The following is a 23,832-nucleotide window of genomic DNA, read 5'->3' as shown; positions in this document are numbered from 1 at the left end:
GGCGGAAGCAGACAAGTCTTAGGGTGGACCTCCAGATCCCACAAAGTACATACAACAGATGTTCCAGACAGCGCAAGCGCAGTTTAGGTTCTAACTAAAAACAAAAAAACAGAATAAAGGCGCAGGACTGCTGGCGAGGGAAAATAAACACAAGCTGGCATATTGAACAGCAATGTCCATGTCCATAAATGCCATGGTGCGTGACTGGAAGACAAAATTTGAAGCTGAAGGCTTCCCGTAGCCCCTACAGCCATATGACACTGCCAAGAATCAAAACATTAGCACAAGATAAGTGAAATGGATTGAAATAATCGGTAATTTCATTGAAGCACTATAAGAAACAGAATACACCAAAATAAACAAATATCTAAAGTACCTGGTATGAGATGGAGTCTTAGAAATCCAAGAAATTCCTAAAAGAAAAGAGGAAACTGTCACGTACCAGAACTTAAAGGATGACTTCAGAAAGAAATTAAGACTGACAACCAGCATAGACTACGAAAGATACAGGCTCATGGGCAAAAAATTGATAAATTCGCAGAATGTCTTCAGAAGCTGCTTAAACACTGCTGATTCAGCAAGTTCAATGATGAAGAGGCTATTCAGATATGACTATTTGATGAGTACCAATCCGAATCATTTGAAGATAAATGTTCAAATAAACATACATGCTGGATAAGATGCTAGCCACAGCAAGGGCAGAAGGGGGCTGAAAACAAGCTGCCACCATAGAATCAGGCAAAGCCCACAAATACTTGTCCGGAGTAGCAAAAACACATAAGTCAGGACAAACAAGGTTCAATGTCCAGTTGGCCATGGTGGATGTGCTTCTGTAGTAGGCTAACAAATTTACAAGTAGGCAATGGCTCAGCCATGAGGCCTACATGAGGTTGTTGAAAGGAAAACCACTTCAACTCAGTTGAGCACAAGGCAAATGTGAGAAGACTGACTGAAAAGCTTTCAGAGAAAAACTAGTGGAAGCACTGACCCAGATCAAAAGACAAAAAGAGGCATAAGGTCTGGACCACTAAGGCCACCTCCAGCAGACCCAGCACATCAGCAATTTCAGACAACAGTATCAATGGAGGATTATTTCTACTGATGCCTACATGCAAGCCAGGAAGTCAGCCAGCACAGTCAGACTGATGATTTGAGATTGCCAAGCAGTATTAATAGTGGACAGTGGTGTGTCAGTCAGTATTCATTCAGTATTTACTTTATTTCGATTAGCATCAGCATCATAAAAGTACAATAAAAACATCAAACAATTTAAAGTCCATAACATAGAAATCTATAAAAGTACAGTGACATGCGTAAGCATAATATACCCCTGTTAAAAATCGAGATAAATGTTCCTGTGTGAAAAGTTCAGTCAGGGAGCGGCTGATGAGCTTAGTTTGGCGTTCAGAATGTAGTGCTTCTTCTCTTTATTTGTCTTCACCTGCAAGGTTCTCACAGGCTACTGGGGCACACTGTGCTGGCCACAGTCGGTCCAGGAGAAGCACGCACTGACTCCTCAATTGGCTGTGAGGTACTAAGGCTCTGATCATTTGGAATGGGGGTTGTTCTTACTGACAGCTGCTGCTTTGGGTCCTGGCTCAAACATGTGGCCCCAGTTGTCATATTGTGAGCAGTGATACATGGACAGATGAAGGTAGGGCTTTTTCTTTATTCTCCATGTACGCTGTGTGTGCTTCCATCTCAACCATATTTCACTTCCCTTTTCTCTCTAACCTCCCCCATATGGCCACTCCCCTTGTCCCGACCATGTTTGCTCTTCTGTCTCCTCAGGGTCCTAGTCCAACCCCCCCAGCTTTGTCAAAATATGGGACCTATGCAGTCTACTATATTAAAAATAACTTACCCTATAATACACCTGTAGTACGCTGAACATGACATCTGTCATGTTTGTAATGGAGTACCCCGTTCTCCATAATTTCTAATAAGGCATCAATTGGGTTAGCGACGAGGATTGCCTGAGGTGAAGAGGCAAGGTGTTCAGGTCTTCGTGGAGAGGTAGGAGAAGGATATTCCTCCGGCTCTGGATTCATGGGACGGTGGCCAGGGCCTGTTGGGCGGAGCGAAGGTGTTTGGTGGGTACGGGAAAGAGAGGAGGTAGTTCGGAAATGATGGTCCTGTGTCATGGAGGGCTTTGTAGGCATGTGTGAGGAGCGTGAAAGGGATTCTTTTGTCGACTGGGAGCCAGTGGAGTTCTCAAGGGTGTTCAGTGATGTGGCTGCAGTGGGGGATGTTGAGGACCAGTCTGGCTGCAGCATTTTAAATGTTCTGTAGTTTCCTGAGGAGGTTCTGGGTGACACAGGTGTAGAGTGCTTTGCTGTATTCATGGCTGCGACTGATGAGTGCATGGGTGACCATCTTTCTGGATTTAGTGGGGCTTCATCTGAATGTCTTTCGAAGCATGCGGACCGTGTGGAAGCATGATGAGGATACAACTTTGATCTGTCGGTTCATTTTGAGCCAGGAGACCAGTATGATGCTGCGGCTTCATGTGTGGTCCGTGGGGGTGGGTGAGTTCCCAATGCAGTGGGCCACCAGGTGTCACCCCAAGCTGAAGGGGTGAGTTCCAGGATGAGGCATTCGGTCTTGTCAGATTTGAGTTTGAGGCAACTGTCTTTAATCTAGGTGGCAACAGCCTTCATCTCACTGTGGAAGTTGATTCTGGTGGCTGTGGGTTCATTGCTGAGGGAAAGGATCAGCTGGGTGTTGGCATAGAAGACAAGTCCATGGTAATTGATGATTGCTGCGAGGGGGGCCATGTAGACGTTGAAGAGAGTGGAGCTTAGGGAGGTACCCTGGAGCACTCCGCAGTTTATCTCTGTGAGTTTTGAGAGAAACGGAGTTAGTCTGACTCACTGTGTTCGACCAGCGAGGAAGGAGTGGATCTAGTCCACGGCATTGTCATGGATGCCAGCGTTGTGGAGTCTCGTGATTAGGGTGAAGTGGGAGAAAGTACCGAAGGTGGCTGAGGAGGGAGCGAATGTCTTCGGTGGCTGCGAGGAGTGCGGTCTTGGTACGGTGGTTGCTTTGGAAGCTGGGTTAGGAGACGTATAGGATGTGGTTAACTTAGATAAACTTGGAGAGTTGGGCGTAGATAGCCTTCTTAATTACCTTGGCTGGGAAGAGGATGGCTTATTCAGCAAGTGGTGATCTCGGCATGTTCCCAGTTGTCGGGGAAGGTGGCGGTCTCCACAGAACAATTCATGGTACAGCGAAGCTCGGGGTGACGGAGGTGCTGCCCTATGGAAGATGTAGTGCCGGCAGGGGTCCAAGGGGGGTCCAGTTGAACAGGATCTTTTGTGGTGCAGCATGGTATGGTGCTGTAGTGTCGGGCATGGTAGGAGGGTCTTGGGTGTCGAATCTGTTGTAGATGTGCCTGATCTGGTGGTGGAAGAAGGAGAGGTCTTGGGAGGGTGGGACGTCTGTGGTCTTGCTGTTGGACTTGGCAAATGCCTTGACAATGGAGAAGGGTTCTTTGCTATTGTGTGCACTGCCGTTGATTCTGTATTAGGGGGCCATTTCCTTTTTGGTTTTGAGGAGGAGGTGGTGTGTGGTGATGTCGATTTTGGAGGTTACATGGGTTTCCGGGCATTGCTGTTCCTCCATCTCTTCTTGAGTTGTCTAAGGTGCGTCTGGACTCATGGAGGATGGGAGGGAAACAGCTGGCTTTCTTGTAGTGTTGCTTGCCCAGTCTTGATTTGGACGAGTACTGTAGTAGTACAACTAACACATCAGCTGGGAGATGAAAGGCAGAATAGGTACTCAGAGGTCTAGTTGTGGAATATAAGCCAACAAACCTGCAGGCCTCAACGAAGGAAAACAAAGCCACTGGAAAGGGCAATGGGTACGTTCTGCACCCTTGTATTGGAACACGCAAACAACACATGAAGCTGCAAGTGAGAAGGTAGTAAAAACTCAAAAATGGGTCTCATATTATGTTAAGGACCTGTTTTAGAGTTGGTGGAGGGTTACTCTGTCACACCTTATTACGTGTGTCATAGGATACAATACATTTGTTATAAGGGGAATGGGATCCCAGTAAAGTTTGTGATTGAGTAACCTGTCTACCGAACTCTAAATCAGGCCCTTAGTCGCTTGTCAGTCTTTGAATGAGCAGGGTAAACAATGCTTTTCAAAGGCAGAGCCACACCCTTCATGCTGTGGAAAAACATATGCTCCTTTTATTTTAGTGAGCATGTTGGAGATATTTGTCTGGTGAAGTCTTATGGAGAGGAACGTTCATGCAACTCTGGGGTTCCTTAAGCTAAAATATATCCAGTTGTAAGCTAAACTCTTGCTTTAGATACGAGTACCAGGCAACCCCTACATAGTAAGTAACTGACATGACTGTCTCTCAATTCTAAAGTAGTAATGCATGAAGCAGGTTTGTGTGTTCATCCTTGAAATGGATGCTTGTGAAGGCCCCAGATTTTTATTTACACAGCAAAGCATGAGATACATTTTAACCAAGTGAAAACATACTTCAGATTGAAACTTAAGTGAATGTAAGTATTGCATTGCAATGTTTTATTTTTAATTTTGGTGTATAATTGTTTTTATCATGCCCCTTCTCAGGCAATTCTACTGATGAGGAGAAAGAGCTTTGCAAAACAATGATGAAATATTGGGCCAACTTTGCAAGGAATGGGTAAGGATTATGTGCCATGTAATAAATAAAACACCTGTTTGCCTTATTAATGTGTAATGCTTAGCCCTCTCAACCCTTCCTGACACTTTTTTGGTCTGGTACGCACATCTTTGTATATCTTGCAAATTGTATACGACTGATACATAGAAAAAGGAGCAAGAGGTCCCCCCCCCACTTGCTTGGCCTCGGGGCAAAGTCCACCAAACCCTACTGCATCAACAGAATGATTGTGTTTTATGAGCATGGTCTTTGACTGTATGGAGTCGGCTCTGGGAGCATAGCATGGCTGGCGACTAAGCCCTGCACAAAATCCTCAGCCAGGGGGCCCAATAGTTTGAACCTTCTCCTTAGTCCAGCATGCACTGAGAGCAGGACTTGGCCTGTGGTCAGTACATCCCCACACACAGTGGCAGAGAGTAGTGGGTTTGGGGAGCAGGCCATGACCTATGTCCCGGTTCTCTATCATGCCCTACATAACCCAGCCTAGTATGTACAAACATTCAGCTCTGCGCAAAAGATTCCCGGCACAAGGTGTGCTTCAGCCCCCATGCCACAAGCATGATGTTTATTTTTTTGTTGGAAGCTGTTTGTTTTCTTGTTGGCCATGCATAGCAGATTGTGGCCACAGTTCCCTGGACACCAATTCAGTTGTGCATTGTTTTAGCCTTGTTTGGCACACTCAGGAAGATAACTTGTCCTCAGGTTATACCACCATCAGGCCACCTGCCATTGGGACTGCTGTGTATTCTCTTTTGAATGAGTACTGATGTCACTGGCATCCCAGCATGGCTACGGCCAGATCTAGGGCCCAGCCTCCATCCCGCTTAACCACCTGTGCTTGGCATTCAACGTCTGGACTAATGTCCTGGTAACATCTGCCTGGCGCTTGCCATTTTTTAAATCTGAATGACCATAGCATAAATCAATGTAATTCTTTATTAGGATTTGGATCTCAGATGAGGTCCACAAAAAGGTCAACAAAATACAATGAAATTATTTAGTCATATTACAACTTTAAAACAATAAAATTAGATCCTATTGAAAGGTGTATACACATAAGCTTATTCCCATAGCAAACATTTAAATACATTTGACGACCATAGTTCATAAAGGCCTAAAATACAAATCTTTTTATAAATACATTCATGGGTCGTTTTTCAAAAATATAAAATTGGAACTTAGAACTTTTGCAGCTAAAAACATTTCTTAAATCACGAAAAAACTGCATTGTGTGTAAATTACTCCATAAGCAACATCTAAAGGTGAATTCTACCCCAACATAGCAGCAAAGATTATGTGCAAATTGCTTCAGAATTTGTAACCATATGAGAATATTCCAGAAGGTCTGCACTTAGATCCAGATTATAAAAATACATTCATATCAAAGTACACTTTCAAGGATGCTAAAATAGTAAACAGATGTGATTTACTCCATCATAAATTCCCAAGGAAAAGCCTGCTCCAACATGCAATCATTATGTGCTAGTTATTTGTTGTGAGCAATCAAAGTATTTTCCACCTGGAATATAGCAACAATCCTGAGGCCATAATAAAATAGAATCAAGAAGACCTTCAAAATATAACAAAATATGAACAAATTAATACATTCTTAGGATGGAAAACAAACTCCTGTGCTGCCATTACAGAGTTGACATTGTTTTGTAAAAACATTAACCAAGAAAGTCACAACCAGACAGCTTCTTTTATGGGAATGGATAGAGATTTTACCCTGGATCCGCAGCTATCCGAGGTTATTTCTCAATATCTTTTCGCACTATTACAGGAAGCTGCCTCTTTTAGCTGAACCCAGTTAAAGTATTCATTTTCTTTTCTTAGGCTGCATTTTTCCTAAATCTCTTCCTCTTAAGTAAATTAATCAATTTGTGGCGCTCTATAGAGTAAAATTGAAATTGCGCCCTCACTAATTTATTTATTTCCCTCTTTAGGGCCATTATCGTATGCGGAAGAGGTCTCCACCGAGGAAGGAGGTAGTTAGCCTTACATCAGGGTTTTTAATACTAGTTCCAAGCAATATCAATGAGCCAGAGACGAAAAGATATCGTTCTCCTACTAAAACTGTCAGTGATTCTTTTAATTTTACTGATGCTTTGGCTTTCCAAAACATTCTGCCATTTGATTTTTTTAAACCCTAATAGTTGATCCTTAAAGTTCCAGTGACCTACCTTCGTAAGGCCTACGTCCATCTCACAGGAGATCAGTATGTGGTTGTTATATGTATTATCAAGGACTTTCATGCATGATACCCTATTAAAAGTGACTGCCAAAACAATTACATAATCAATAATAGAACCGCCAGAGATGGACTTATGAGAAACCTTCACAGGGATGTCATTTTCAAGTCTCCCTTTTACAATCAATGGTTACGTATTCCTCAAGCCTTCTAATAAAAGCAGTCCTATTTACCTGCTCGACTGCTATTGGGGAAAATAGCTGTAGGAATGTTCAGCGCCTCCTCTTTCTGGACATTTGCAAATAGCCTTAAGGTTGGCTTAGAAAATGTAGTGCAGACTTTCCGTGTTCCGGTTGTGAAACACGGAAAGTCCATAACCGGAACACGGAAAGTCTGCAGCTTGAATTTGAGCTGTCTTTTACTATCATACGGCGCCTCGAACACCAGCGGTCCCCCGCTCTGATATATGCGGTTTTTACAGACGTCCTTAACCACTCCCTTGGACGGTCATTTCCACAAAATCCGATTATAAATACCTTCTGGTGGTGAGCAAATACTGTTTCACCTCATGCTACGTTCTGCAAACCTGACTATACTTCATCATTACCTACTGAGGGTGAACTCGGTTTCACCGGCTCCCACGTTTGGCATAACCCAGGGATACTTGTTGAATTAACCCCTGATCAGGTCCTTTTTCAAACAACACGTACGAATCGCTATTGAGTCCTGGGCCCTGCCGGGTCGGAATTATCACCGGCGAAGCGACTTCCCTAGAGACTGATCAGTCACCATAGCCCTGAGGAGTCGCGAAAGTACAATCCCACACGCGACGAAACACGTGTTGGCTGGATTGTTTTGAAGACCATTAAAACATTGTATTTCTGATTAACCAAATAATTTAATTTTTGTTGATCCACAGGCTTTGTTTCTAATTTTGCTGTTGTCTACATAGACAAATCTTGTTACATGTAACTGTTGTGTGCAAGGGTATCCTTTTGCGATTTTAGAAGTGTGATGGCCTCGGCTGATACAACATTGGGAGATTACAGGGCTTATCCCCTCACCCTTTTTTGCACCACAATCCTACCAAAGATTTCCATACCTATTTGCGTCCACATTTGGCAGTGCGCCCTTCTCCCTTTTTCCCTGATTAAAAACCCTTTTGAATTACAGTACCAGGAGAAGCATGTGACACTGCACATCATGCGTCACTCTAACGTGTAAGCTAAGTCAGCGCAAGCCGACATGTGCATAAAGTGCTTAATAATACTCCACGTAAAAGGTTGTTTTATTAGTTCATTAACTCTTTTTGAGAAGCAAAAAAGCCTTTCTGTCTTGCAAACATGGTTGGGTTCTGAGATTCATTTCACATTGAAGTTAGGCCACGTGAAAGGTTCATCTTTTCCTAATTGTGACCCACAGTGGCATATGAATGGCTTGTGACCAATGTTGTAGTCGCAAACCGCTGATCATTCATCAGCACCTTACTTACTGTGATTTGATTCACAAAGGAGAAGCATACCTGACTATTTCCTCTTGATTTTCCTGTTGAGCAACCTCAGTTGGAGGAACATACACTGGTACTAGGTACAGAAAAACCTGCACCTATAATGGCCATGGGCTGCTTGAAAAAAAGGTTCCTTTTAGGACATGTGATTGTGGGGATGGAAGTCTGCAGTCTCCTGCAGGCCACCATCCCTCTCTGCCAGTTGTTGAGGGTGCCAAATAGCAACCTGCCTATCAAATATAAATTATGCAAGCCATATTGCAACCCTCTGTAAATAAACATTTTGTGAAGCGACCAATTAATACATAAGTGACCTCACAAAATTAGAGGCAGATAGCAAAATGTCTGTGGGTAATTTGCTCCCACTATTTGCAACCTGCCTGTACTCACATCTGGCGATTTCACTCAATATTTTAGTGCATCACAATTGATCTATATTGACATTGAGATTGCTATTTCTACATATGCACTGCACACTTTTTTCATTGCTGAAATGATAAAACTAAATGCTTGAACATAAACTTGACAGTTGGCAAAGGGAATCTTTGACTGTGCATTATGAATAACATGTTTTTCAGTGGTGGCTTATGATGAATAAATGTTCTGATTTATTTAGCAAGAGATACTTTGGAAAGGTTAAATACTTCAGGGGTCTCTTTCAGAACCTTTACCGGATTCTAATCTGACACATTGCTTCAGAAGATCTTGCTTTTTTTAGATATGCTTCAAACTGCTTGCCTGTTGAAGCTAAGCTAGAGGTGAGCTCGGGGTTTAGGGAGGTGGACAAGTCTTGCAACTATACGGGTGAGCGTATCCCTGTTGTCAACCAACAACCGGCAGGACAGGGTTTGATACCCGCAAATAGGTCTGACAACAGGGTCCCAAATAGCTACAGACTAAGCTTGCCCCCAGAGGCAACTCCCTAGTAGCAATACTAACATGTGCTACCCTGCTTAAAGAAAATTGTCTTGAATCAACTCAGGAACTTATACGCAAAACCAAGTTCTGGTGTAAACAATATTCAGGCAATGGGGCCCTCGCTTCTACCCACGTCATTATGGCTAGACGAGTTGGCTGCGTGCGTTTTAGGCTAAAACAGGAAGACAGCAACTGTATTGTTATTAATTTTGATCAGTCTGGTATATAGCAGGGAAGGGGGGCATTAAGGCCCTGCAGGTAGGGGTTTTTATCCACCACCCAAGGGGCATCAGGAACCCAGTAGGTGAGAGCTGGGGAATTTCAGATCTGACCAGGTGAGGGCGCGTGTCCGATGTCCAGACTAAGATCTAGGGACTGCCATCCTTTCAAGCCCAACCCCCCTATTGCCCCAACACCATTCCCTTTGTTAAATGATCTTTCTGGGGAGGTAGAAAGGGAGAGCAGTCTAGTGTCCACAAACAGATTCCTCCCCCTGAGCCAATTTGACAACAATGACTGACTGGCGTCTCCCTCCCACAGCGGAACCATAGTACGGATGGGCTAAGTAGTGTCTGGACAAGTGAGGAAAACTACTCAGATGTTAGGATTCTTAGCTGGAAAATAGCAGGTCTATGAAACAAAAGAGATGATCCTAGATGGTCTGATCTCCTAAGAGAGTATGACCTAGTGGGCTTACAAGAAACATGGGACAGGGAAATTAATTTTTGATTGGATGGGTATAAGTCCAATGGTGAGCCCGCATGGCCCTCTCCAGCAGGCAGAGCAAAGGGGAGTTTATTAATTCTCATTTCACTTAAACTGCTAGGTACCCACTGTATCGTGGATTCTGGATCATGCACTGTTTAGCGATAGAAATCACGCCTGCCCATACTACAAAATTACTCATTGTCAATTTTTAAAATTCTTTTGATAGTAATTTTACAAACAATTATATGTGTAATCTAATCTAATATGTTTTTTAGAGGGTTATAGGGAGAAGAAAACCACTTTTTACTTGATAATAATCTTAGACTATTTAAATATTAATTTATGTGTTATGAATTGTCATGTCACAGATTTCTTGGGTCCTGCTAATTTCTTTAGTTTGCACTTTGAGCACACACAACAAGGGGAGTTCTTGGATGACTTACTGGATGAAGTATATCTTGTACAACCTAGTATAAATCTAGGAGAGGTCAGGATCCCCACATTTTAGGGGCGAGATCGGGATTCTATAATAGACTACATATTCATTTCCCCAGTACTGTCAACCCAGGTGGTCTCTTATAACGCGCAATGGTCACACTTTAGTGGCCACAACCCATCCACCTTATGCTGGGTCCGGGAATTGGATTAAAGGGTAAACAAGGGAAAGCTTCTACTGTTAAATGTTTAAAACTATCTGACCAGGGTCGCAGGTTGAAATGGAGCAAGGTAATCCCGGACCTTTTTCTCCAAGATCTAGGGGTTAGCGCTGATGAGGACTTCAGCCTCTGTCTTGATCCCATCGAGCTGGGGTCTGAAATTCTCACAGCGTTTGAAAGAATTTGTGAGCAGGTAGCTAAATATATTCATTTGACCACTAGAAATCGCAAAGAGCCTGGCGAGAGATGGTTTGATAGTAAATGTACTGAAGACCACCGAAAACCCTTTGCTGCCCTGAAACAGGTTCCACAAGATAAAACCTATATAGCCACACTGAGAAAGTAATATAAGCGTGTCTTGGAATCTCGTAAAAATGAAATTAAACAAGAAGCCTGGAATGACTTACTTGCAGTGGACGTCCTCAAGGATAGCGCCAGATTTTGGGCAATAGTAAATAAATCTTTTTTTTCTGGTATTAACAATACCCCACTGCAATGCAGTATCAGGGACGATCAATGGTTCTCTCATTTCAAACTCACATATGACGACCAGGTGGAGATGGGATCCCCGCTCCCCCATCTCAAAGCATGGTTTCTTTTACATTGCTTTTTATTGAAGAAGTAAAGCTAGCAATTATGCAGATGTACAGTAATAAGGCTCCTGGCCCGGACGGTGTCCCGGCTGACTTATATAAAATAAATCTGACTTTCTGGACAAGAATGTTTAACCAACGTTTTTAATGTGGCTAGTCAGCATGGATTCCCAAGGTCCTGGTCCCACTCCACCATTATACTGGTCTTTAAAAAGGGCCAGAGAGGTGACCCATGCTGCTATAGGCCTATATCCCTTATCTATTCTGCTGTGAAAGTGCTAGGGAGAGTGATACTCAGCAAACTAACTGAATGGCTGGAAGACAGTGGTGTACTGTCAAACCTGCAATTTAGTTTTAGGAAGGAAAGGAGCACACTAAACCAGTGTTTAAACCTGCAGTAGCTAGCTCTGAAGCAATCCTAATATCCTCTCTTAAGATAAAAACGATCTGTGATGTTGATGGTTGGAGAAAGGTTGAAGATATACTAGGTTTGGTAGCTGCGTTCATTGTTGATTTGAGGTAATTAATGGAATTGCTCAGTTGGAGGACATTCCCTCTGTCATCAGATGTGATATTGTAAATTTGAGGGAATGTGGATTTAACTCAGCACTCAGATTCTTCAGAGATGGAAGGAGTAGACCCGATAATGACTGCGCCCTACTACAGTTTATGTTGGGGAATGCTATTATTGACTTTGATTGCACTGTTTACTGGGAGATTATTCAATGTTGGTTGCAGTTTTTATTTGATACATTTTGAACTTTTTTGTGATTCTTCATTTACCTTTTCTCTGGTTACATCCTTTTCTAGTTTTAGCAGTTCCTGCCACTCTCGATAGGGTAGTATGTTCCACCGATGGTCCTAAATATACTTTTGACTGACCTTTTTTAGCACCCTTACCATTGTGTTTATGGAATATTGAACAGCAGGGAAGAGAAGCTGAGTTTAATATCAACTGATGATCTTAAGGACCTCCGGAAAATAATTTATGCTGAGAATAAACTGTCTCTGTCTTCCTTGTAATATTTTCATTTGCTCTTACTTTCCCGGTTCACTTTCATCTTGACGTGTTTTGCTGTTTGTGGTCTGGCCAATTATTTCCTTTTCTTTCAAACTAGGGCCTTATTTATGAAGCCCTGCATCACATTTACGCCGCCTTTGGTTCATTTTTTGTGATGCTGCAGCGGCGTAAATAATGCACCACATTGCGCCATGTTTACGAAGTGACACATCTAGGCAGATCCCCTATATCGTAAATCCCTGTGCTACATTATACCTGCGTCAGGTGTAATGTATGCAGTATGGGTGTTTCTTGCATCAAAGCCTCGTAGAAGATGAGCATTTAGATATATAAGATTTCAGTGCGCCATTTCTAAGATGCCATTGAGTCAAAACCTTTCGCCTAGCTCATGGCAGGTGTAAGGGTGACGCAGGCCCTTCCACATGGTGCTTGCCCCATGTGAAAGGACACATTGCTGGAGTTGCATCTGTTTTTCAGACACACCCTAGCAATGCATCCCTTTTGCACCTACAGATACGTCAGTAATACTGACGTATCTGTAACTCCTTGCGACATGATGCACCGTACTGTAAATACGGCACATCTATAGGGTTGCAAGGAGGGCGCACTTAGAAGTGTTGCATTGCTGCTTTGTGGCAGCAATGCAACACTTCTCATAAATAAGGTCCTAGATATTTGTTCTCCTTGATTATAACCGTTCGTAGGTCAGAATGATGCTCCATGTCAGGGCCGGACTGGGAACCAAAACAGGCCCTGGCAAAGTACTCGGCCCCCCCCCCCCCCGAGGGGTTTGGGGGTGCAGCCAAGCTATTTGCCAGGGCTGGTTTTGACAGGGGTCGATATGCTGCAAAAACGGCCCTTTAACAGAAACAGCCCCCCAGGGCCCAAATCCGGCCCCCAAACTGGCGACCCACTGGGTAAATGCCCGGTGACCGCCACGGCCAGTCAGGCCCTGCTCCATGTTGATTAATAACTGATTTTAGTATTGTGATTTGAATTTCGAGATTGTGATCATAATAATTATTTTCTAAGAGCATCCCAATTGATTCAAGTATTCTTTGAAGATCCTGGGGGCGTGGCTTGGCGGGCTGCAAGATGGCCGTACTTTAAGTGGGCTCTGCTGGCCAAGCTCATCAATCGCCAGAATCCTGCAGACAACATCTCTGAAAATGCCTGGCTCCTGAATATCTGCACTCACCATGTCCCGGGGCACTGCCTGATACCATCTGTGGCCCCCCTCGAAGCTCCTGGGCTGAGATCCGCTCCTGGACCTGCTCCTTGAGTTTGGGCCATCCTGCTGACACCAGAGGGCCTACCCGCCTCTGCACTGCTGTAACGTGCTGCGCCTGGAGCGCCAACTCGTGGTCTGCCCTCCTTCGCTGCTTGAAGGTGAGTGCTGCGACCAACAGGGGCTCTCGGCGGCTGGGCTGGGGGCTAACGTGCCGCACTGCCCGGCCCTTTCCTGATTCTCCGTGCGGGCGCCGCTTGTCTGGGATCCGGCACCTGCCGAGACTGCCTCTCCCCCCACCTGGCAGGGCGACGTGGGCGGCACGCCCCCGCGACCCCTCGCTGCCACCCGACTCCTTGTTCTGCAGCACCCGGCCCCCTACGAAGCCCGGATGCAGTCTTACTGACCGGCCTCCTGTGAATAGCAAACCCGGCTCCCACTATGGCCAGCTTCTCTTCCTGGACTCACCTTTTGCTCATCGAGGACGCCCAACCACCCCAGACGCTACGAACGCTCTTGCCTGTGTGGCGCTCATGGCCTAAAGCCGCATTGGATCCTACTCCAGTCCTCCCCCTAGTCCGGCGCTGCATTTCACCAGATACAGTCGGGCCCCCTGCATATCGTAGCTTAACCTGACTCGCTTCCTCCACCCCTCTTGGCGTGCCATCCACCTGTCAGCGCCTTTCAGCGCCTACTAAAACCCACCTGCTGCTAGGGCTAAGTGCTATTGCTGCCTGGGCCGCTGCGGCTGGGTTAAGGGCATGCGTGCCACATCACGGGTGCCCTGCTTCTAATTGCCAGTACTACCTCTGCTGCATCGCCCTTTGGCCCCGTGATTTTGGCCCCATAAGGGAGGTCGCATGCCCTCTGTGCATCCCCGCTGCCCCGTCCAAGTGCTGCATCCCCTCTACGAGCGCTTCACCTGGACTGACGCCACGGAGATCGCCCCTTGCTAGGTGGCAAGGAGGACTGCACAGCCTTTGTCAATTGTGGCACGAAGAATGCCTCGGCCGCCATCATTATATACATTTTACAAAGTCATGCGTTTTTGGCACATTCGCATAGAAAGAGGACTACGTATTAAACTCAACATAATGTCGCCAACTTTGAATGTGTAAATCGGGACAAAGTACCCCTGTATCGTGTACAACTTGCCCCAACATCCCATATATGTTTAAATGGGTGAAGTTCTTTACAAATATATATTATTTTGCATGAATCATTTAAATGAAATGAAGCATGCATGTACACATTATTCAATGGTCAATCTCGCCCTGAATGGGCATAAGCCTCTCCGATACCAGTCCAAAAACAATGTTCATCTAATGCATGATTCATCATTCCAATGACATAAAGACAATGTATACAAGGAAAAAGACATTAGAAATCAAAGAACTGAATACTCTTGTTAACACAATATAAATAAAAAATTACTGAATATTCCAGGATCATATAATAAGCAAATCCAATACAGTAGCCTAAGTGTATCGCTAATTCTTCGCTACTGTTCAGACCTAATGGGCTTTTGCACTGTAAATCTATGATGTACCGTGACTCCAATCGCCTAAGTCTCTGTAGATGATCCCACCCTCTGGGATTTACTGGGACACTATCCAAACAAAAGTACGACAATAGATCCCTATTGTGATCATGTACTTTGTTGTAGTGTCTTGCTACGGGGTATGCCTCGTCTATGTTCTTGATCGCTCGCATATGTTCTAATATGCGTATCTTAACTGGGTGGATGGTGCTCCCAATATATCTTAGCCCGCAAGGACATATTAAACAGTAAATTGCATATGCAGTCGAACAGGTGAGAAATGTCATTATTTTCTTGGATGTTCCTAAGCCAGGCACATCGTAGGTTAATGTGCGTTTACTGGCTTTACAAGCTTTGCACCGACCACATGATGGGTAAAAACCATTGAGTGGTTTAAGAGAAGAAAGAACAGGTTTGGCATCATGGTGGCTGTGTACCAGATGGTCTCGCAATGCCCTGGCTCTCCTAAAGGTGACCAAGGGATTCGCAGGTAAATCATCTTTAATGGTATTGTCAGTCAGAACGATATTCCAATTTTTTCCGCAGTATCCGTTTTAGTTGACCTGCATCATCAGAAAAAGTCGTAATCATTCTGAAGGTACCATTGTCAAGTTCTTTCTTTGCTTTGATAACCAACAGATCCTTTCTCTCAAGAGCATTCACCCTGGATAAAGTAAGTGATAATATTGCCTTACTGTAGCCTCTCACACTAAAACGTTGCATGCTGGATATGGCTGCCGCCTCAAATTCCTTAACACTCGTACAATTTCTTTTGAGTCTTAAAAGTTCTCCGTAAGGGATACTATTGATAAGCTTTCTAGGATGGTTGCTAGTGGCGAATAGGGTCGAGTTGCCTGCAGTTAATTTCCTGAAAAGTTTGGTGCAAATCCGCCCATCCTCAATGTACACTGTAAGATCTAAATAATTAACAGCTGGGAAACTAATATCTCCCGAGTATCTCAGATTAACATCATTGTCATTTAGCCTTTCAACAAGAGTATTCAGTTCTTTGATTTCTAATGTCTTTTTCCTTGTATGCATTGTCTTTATATCATTGGAATGATGAATCATGCATTAGATGAACATTGTTTTCTAATATATGCCAAAGGCAAAAATGGAACTGGTCCAACCAATTTTGTCCACAGATTGAGAAAGCAAGGAAACATGTGAATAAATCTGTTTCTGCTTTCCTCAGAGACTATGGTATGGGCTCCATTTACCACAGCAACTTGCGTTACAACATGCAAGGCATCTATAGGAGAGATGGTGTACATTTTACAGATGAGGGGAATAGAGTCTTCCTCTTGAATTTGAGACTCTGCATTGGTACCTACTTGTAGGTGCATAAAACACCCACATAACACAACAGCTCTTTTCAGAGCTACTCAACCTCTAAGCACTCTAAATTATTTTTTTACTCTAATTTTTTACATTGTTTTCCCCCGTGGTGCGCTCAGGGTGCGCGTACCGGTGAGCGTACATGGCAACGCACCCAGCGCTTACCCCGCGAAAATTGCAAAAAAAAAAAAGTTTTTTTGCCCTGCAGGGCCCTTCTAGGCCCCCCTCAGAAAACCTAGGGGGCAGGGGGTGTCTACCTTGCCCCCTTTTAATCATTTCCCCCTTTTTTTTCACCTCTTGTGTCTCGATTTTACAGAGACACAAGATGGCGGACTCTCCGGACTGTTTAGAATGTTGACAAACACCCGAGAGCCAATCAGCTTTCCGCTCACGCACTTCTGTGGCGCGCCGAGTGCGCTCCCCGGTACGCGTACTACGTACCAGTCCCTACCATTTTGCCAAGTTTGGTATAATTCCTTTCAGCCGTTCAGGCTGTAGCAATGTCTAAATGTCCTATGGAAAATTGAATGGGGAAAACTCATTTGAAAGTGTTGAAATTTAGAACCAATTAAAATGCTACTTTTGGTTTTGAATTTATGTGTGAGGAAGTTTGATTGGTTATGTATATATCTTAAATGAGAGGAAAACACGGCCATTTTGTGATACTACTGTCTGAGGTACATTTGTGAGGAATTTTTCTCAATTTCTGCTGTTTGATTTAGACAGTACTAACTCTTCTACTTTCAAAAAGGTGAGTTGTTAATTTGTAAGAGGAGCTATGTTATACACTTTAAGATAATTTAAAAAAAATTCACTTAGTTATTTACAGTCATTCTGTTACAATTATGGATTAGGATAGGCTTCATCACATGCAATGCTTTATATTTCTAGTTCCTGCCTGATACAATACATTGCCCAATTAATTTTAAAGAACTAAATACTTGATTAAGCTAGTTTTATATTATGTATTACTAAAAACGATAAGTGAAAGTGATTACTTTTTTCTGCAATTTACCACAAGAAATTTGAAAATAAAATGGATCAGAATGAGGAGACCAAGGAAATTTCTTTTGAATTTTCAACTTCATTTATTGAAATACTAAATGTCACGGATATTGACAGTACCAATAATGACATTTTTTCACAAGGAGGAGATGACATAAATGATTTTTTTGATGTATCTCTTGACGAAGAATTTATTGCATGTTTGGATACCATAGAATTCCAACAATCAACATTGCAGACTTTTCATGAGGAGATTCTTGATGAAATGATTGAAGAGGAAATTCCTGATGAGGACATGTTACAAGTTCTTTTAAATTATGAAAATTCTGAACAATTAAAAGTGGTTGACATATTCATTTTTATTTCTAATTTATGAGGTAGTAGCGAAGTGATTGTAGTATAATGTGAAACTTATAGTATAGAGTGCAACATTTTTATGTTACATAGTAAGTTTACTCATATTTACTTCCCTTCTCCCACTATATTTTCTCCAATGTGTATTTGACATCTCTTCTTCATCTCTTGCCTCCTTTCTCTCACTGTCTGTCTCTGATGCACCCTATGGCCACCATTTTGTGTAGTTACAGAAGAGAGTGAAATATAATAGTTCAGAACGTGAAAAAGGGGTATGGTAGAGTGCCCCCCACCCCCTAGACCTTCTCAGGGGGTCCCAAAATGATCTGTTTCTGCTTTCCTGAGAGACTATGGTATGAGTTCCATGTACCACAATAACTTGCATTACAACATGCAAGATATCTACAGAGGAGACGGTGTACATTTCTCAGATGAGGGAAACAGAGTCTTTCTCTTGAATTTTAGACTCTGCATTGGTACCTACTTGTAGGTACAAAAAACACCCTCATAACACAACAGCTCTTTTTAGAGCTACCCTACCTCTAAGCAAACCAAATTCTTATTTTACACTATTTTATTTCACTGTTTTTCCCTGTGGTACCTGGAAGCGCACATGGAAACGCACCGAGCGCTTACCCCGTGAAAATTTTAAAAAAAAATAGTTTTTTGCCCTTCAGGGTCCTTCTAGGCCCTCTCAGAAAACCTAGGGGATCAGGGAGGGTCTACCCTGCCCCCTTATAATCATTTCCCCCTTTTTATTTTCACCTCTTGTGTCTCAATTCTACCGACACAAGATGGCAGACTCTCCGGACTGTTTAGAATGTTGACAGACACCTGAGAGCCAATCAGCTTTCCGCTCGCGCACTTCCGTGTCGCGCCGGGTGCGCTCCCCGGTACGCGTACCCGTAAGCGCTGGACTATAACTATAACTATAACTATATATATATAAATATATATATATATATATATATATATATATATATATATATATATATTCACTGAAAAAACCATAGGTTTCACACCAGTTATAGTTAGCTGGAAATTTTACTGATATAAAACCATTGAAATTCCCACGTTATAGTTAGATGGACTCACTATAACTTGCGCGTGCAATGCACTGCTGATGACATCACATATTACATCACTCATGACATGGTCAGTGACATCACTCATGACATCACTGATGACACCATCCAGTGAATGTGTGTCTTTCTGAAAAATAAATATATTTTATATATGTATATGTAAAAGTTGATGGAAGAATAAATGTTTAAATAAGTGTCTAAATGGATGGTTTTTAAAAATTGATTGGTTAACTGGCTTAATAAGACATCATCAGCAGTGCATTGCACGCGCAAGTTATAGTGAGTCCATCTAACTATAACGTGGGAATTTCAATGGTTTTATATCAGTAAAATTTCCAGCTAACTATAACTGGTGTGAAACCTATGGTTTTTTCAGTGAATTTAATAGGTTTTTTAAATGCTAATTCCTAACTATAACTGGTGTGAAACCTATGGTTTTTTCAGTGAATTTCATAGGTTTTTTAAATGCTAATTCCTTTGTATATCGATTTCTAACCTTTTTTTTTTTTTACAATTTGCTGTTTTTTTTTAAGTATTCATTTTTTTTATATAATTTTTTTCTTTTGCGCTCTGGGTGCGCGCTCCGGGAAGCTTTCAGCTAAGCTCTCCGGTAAGCTTTTCCGAGAGCTCATCTGAAAGCGCACCCAGAGCGCAACTGTCGTTCGTGAAAAAAAATATGAATGAAAAGTTAATAATAATGCAAAACATTTCGTACCATACAAATAAAATTAGTTTTTTTTAATAAGGAAAATGATTATGCATTTCTATAAAAGATTGATGACGTCACTTCGGCGCACAACGTAAGTGCCCTCGGAAGCGCCTACGTTCGCGGCGCATAAACGCACGCAAAAGCGCCTACGATCGCGCCACGTTTGCGCCCCGGAAGCGCCTACGATCGCGCTGCGTAAACGCACCGGAAGTGCTCCGGAGCGCGCAGCGTAAACGCGTCGGGTCATGTGACCCCTAAAATAACACTTTTCATTGGTTGCTAACAGTTTTTTTTTACAATGAATGAAATCCCCACCCATTTCCTTCACTTCTTCTTTCACTTTTGTGACTGAAAGACCTGCCTTTTTTGCTGTTCCATATTCCTTGATTAATCATGGCTGCCAGACCATCCAGCAGTGAAGATGACTCCAATAATTTCATTGATGAAGAGCCTCCTCAGCCGAAGGTCAAAGAACATTTCATCTGGAAATTTTTTAAGTTTCCAGCAGACCAGAAGAAGGTGAATGCACCAAAAGTAGAGTGCAGGATCTGCAAACAGGTCCTGTCACAGGGTAACCCCCCAAAAAAATACTCTTTTGGCAACTTCACCATGATTCGCCATGTGGAGAGGAGGCACCCCCAGAATTTTGCCCGGGAAAGTGTCAGGGCTCTGGCACAAGAGGTTCCCAGAGATGGGGCCTCTACATCAACAGGAGGAGCAACTTCTTCTGGAAGAGAACAATCACAGGAGCAGGTAGCAAACATACAACCTGCATTTAACCATGGGGTCGTCAAATGCAGATACTGCAATCAACTCCTCACCTATGGGGAGCAAAGTGTCCTGCTCATGGTTCGAGCCATCGCTGCCCTTCCCACCCCTAATTTTTTTCTTTTCTTTTTGCTCCTGTTGAGCAGTTTCCATTCCCTGTTTTTGTTCCTGTTCAGTTAAAAGAAGAAAACCAAAAGTTCTTTTCAGAACTACCTCCAATTCTCATCAAAGAGCTATATTCTTAAAAAATGAAGAGTAAGTGAAATATAGTGCATTGATAATTGAAAGGAGAATGAGTAAGAAAGAACAGAAAGGTATGAGAGGTGAAAGGAAGTGAAGTAGGAGGAATGAAAGAAGGTGAGTGTTAGAAAAGAAAGTTATGACACAGTGAATAAACTGGAGGCCTCATTTCTGAAAAGTGACGCATCGCTACGTGAAAACAGCGATGCGTCACTTTTCTGGACGCACTCCTTATGACATTCCAGATATGTCATATTTAATATATGACTAATCAATTCGCAAGGAGTTACAGATATGTCAGTATTTCTGACATATCTGTAAACACAAAAGTAACGCATTGCAGGAGTGCGTCACAAAAGTGACGCAACTCCAGTAATGTGTCCTTTCACATGGAAAAAGCACCATGTGAAAGGTTTGCTGTGAAGCAGGCGCAAGATTTTGGCGCAACAGCATCCTAAAAGTGACGCACTGCGTCATTATTACCAAGCTTTTTGCAAGGAACACCCCCTCTGCATGCATTATACCTGACACTATTTTTTAAAAAGTGACGCATCTAGGTACATGGGTCACTTTTTAAAACTCTGCGCCACATTGTATCTGCATCAGGTATAATGTATGCAGAGGGGGCAATCCCTCGCAAAAAGCTTGGTAATAACGACGTACTGAAATCTATGAGATTTCTCTGCGTCACTTTTAGGATGCTGTTGCGTCAAAATCTTGCGCCTGCCTCGCGTCACTTTCATGTTTACAGATATGTGAGAAATACTGACGTATCTGTAACTCCTTGCAACATGATTCGTCATACATTAAATATGACACATCTGGAATGTCATAAGGACTGTGGACAGAAAAGTGACGCATCACACCAGCAGTGTAATAAAATGTGCCTCGTTGCACTATATTTAAAGGATGCAACAGCATCCTAAAAGTGACGCAGTGAAATCTCAAACATTTCACTGCGTCGCTATTACAAAGCTTTTTGTGGGGGAACACCCCCTCTGCATGCATTATACCTCACGCAGATATAATGTGGCGCTTGATTTTAAAAAGTGACCCATCTACCTAGATACGTCACTTTTTAAATATAACGCAACGAGGCACATTTTTTTACACCACTGGTGCGATGCGTCACTTTTCTGTGCGCACTCCTTATGACATTCCAAGTAACGCATTGCTGGAGTGCGTCACAAAAGTGACGCAACTCCAGTAATGTGTCCTTTCAAATGGGGAAAGCAGCATGTGAAAGGTCTTGCCTCAGTCTAACACCTGCTGTAAAGCAGGCACAAGATTTTGACGCAACAGCATCCTAAAACTGACGCAGTGAAATCTCAAAGATTTCACTGCGTCGCTATTACAAAGCTTTTTGCGGGAGAACACCCCCTCTGCATGCATTATACCTGACGCTATTTTTAAAAAGTGACGCATCTAGGTACATGGGTCACTTTTTAAAACTCTGCGCCACATTATATCTGCGTCAGGTATAATGTATGCAAAGGGGGCATTCCCCCGCAAAAAGCTTGGTAATAACGACGTACTGAAATCTGTAAGATTTCTCTGCTTCACTTTTAGGATGCTGTTGCGTCAAAATCTTGCACCTGCCTCGCATCACTTTTATGTTTACAGATATGTCAGAAATACTGACGTATCTGTAACTCCTTGCAACATGATTCGTCATACATTAAATATGACACATCTGGAATGTCATAAGGAGTGCGCACAGAAAAGTGACGCATAACACCAGCAGTGTAATAAAATGTGCCTCGTTGCACTATATTTAAAAAGTGACGCATCTAGATAGATGCGTCACTTTTTAAATATTGCATAACAATGCGCATTTTTTTACACCGCTGGTGCGTCACAAAAATTGACGCACAGGAGGCGCAAAACTAACAGCGCAAGGCCTTCATAAATATGGTCCTGGATTTTCCCCGTGCTTCGCCGGTGCGCGTACCATGCGCTTCCCCCGCGCAAAACGAAAATTTTTTTTTAATGCCCTGCAGGACCCTATTTTAGTCCCTACATCAAACCTAGGGGGTCAGAGGGGGTCTACTCTTCCACCTTATGGTCATTTGCCCCTTTTTTTTTCAAACCCCTTGTGTCTCGATTTTACCGAGACACAAGATGGCGGCCGCTCCAGACTGTTTAGAATGTTTACAGACACCCAAGAGCCAATCAGCTTTCTGCGCGCAAGTCGCGTGTCGCGCCTGGAGCGCACTCCGGTGCGCGCACCGGAGAGCGCCTATAGATATATATATTTTTTTGAACCTAAATTACTCAAAATCCACTGCAGCACGTATCTTGAGACATAGCAAAGGCACATCGGGCTACCAGTCCCTACAATTTTGCCAAGTTTGGTGTAAATCCATTCAGCCGTTCGGGCTAAAAGTGAAATTGACCGCCCTATGGAAATTAACATGGGGAAAATGCGTTTTGGGACCCCCCTTTTATCTCGGCCCCCGCTTGACGTATCCCCCCCAAACTTTCAGGGAAGGACCGTAGCTCGACGAGGCCATTTTCAGGAAATTTTCAGGCAGATTCGTCAACCGGTGCCAAAGTTATTCCAAATAGAATTTTGAGATTTAACATTGAAAAAAATCCTAACTATAACTACCTACTGGCGACCGCCAGTAGGTAATATATATATATATATATGTGCAAAAACAACTCCCAGCACCTCCTTACGGCGAACTGAAGAAACGGACCACCAATACATTCAGATGGTAGATTTAATTTTTCACTCCTCATTCCATGACGCGTTTCGGTCATCCAGTGCCCTTGATCACATACAGAGTTAGCAGTACGCCATGTTTCTTTATACATTTTTTTCTCCAAATGCAACACCACGTGATTCATGAGCAGTGAAGAAACACTATGTCAAACCCATAGAGACGCTTTAAACATGCACTGAGCGGATGTTTAAAAACAGCATTACATTCTTAATGTGCACAATTGTTTTGTGAGACACAATAAAACATGTATTTTATACTGTAAAAGACATGTATACTCGCATTTCAAATATTGTGTGGTTTCAAATAATTAAATGAAAAATAAATATTTACAATATTTAAAATTCGAATAAATATGTATACATTATTTAAAATATACACATTATCACACAATAATAAATAACAATTTGAATATCAAAAACCCTGTGCAAATTACGCAATGATCATATTCCTTCTGGAATGCTTGTTAGCCATGTAAGACTTGGCTAAATTTATATATATATATATGTATATATATATATATATGTTCCCAAAAATGCCCTGCATACAGAGACGCACTCCTCCAACTGTTGAATTACA

The 23,832-nt window shown here is 42.8% G+C and overlaps 1 protein-coding gene across 3 annotated transcripts in view; it reads left to right on the top strand.

The window, feature by feature from the left end:
- The window catches only part of LOC147677778 (fatty acyl-CoA hydrolase precursor, medium chain-like), a 356,692-nt gene that overhangs the window by 242,616 nt on the left and 90,244 nt on the right, over window positions 1-23,832 (top strand). For all 3 annotated transcript variants that reach the window (XM_086945437.1, XM_086945438.1, XM_086945436.1), the window contains one exon: window positions 4,594-4,666. In XM_086945437.1, coding sequence (XP_086801563.1) covers window positions 4,594-4,666 — 73 coding nt within the window. The remainder of the gene's footprint in view (window positions 1-4,593; window positions 4,667-23,832) is intronic.

This window comes from Lissotriton vulgaris, chromosome 12 (assembly GCF_964263255.1).
Source record: "Lissotriton vulgaris chromosome 12, aLisVul1.2, whole genome shotgun sequence".
Lineage (NCBI taxonomy): Eukaryota > Metazoa > Chordata > Amphibia > Caudata > Salamandridae > Lissotriton > Lissotriton vulgaris.
The sequence above is the reverse complement of the archived record's forward strand: the minus strand, read 5'-3'. Positions and strand labels throughout refer to the sequence as shown.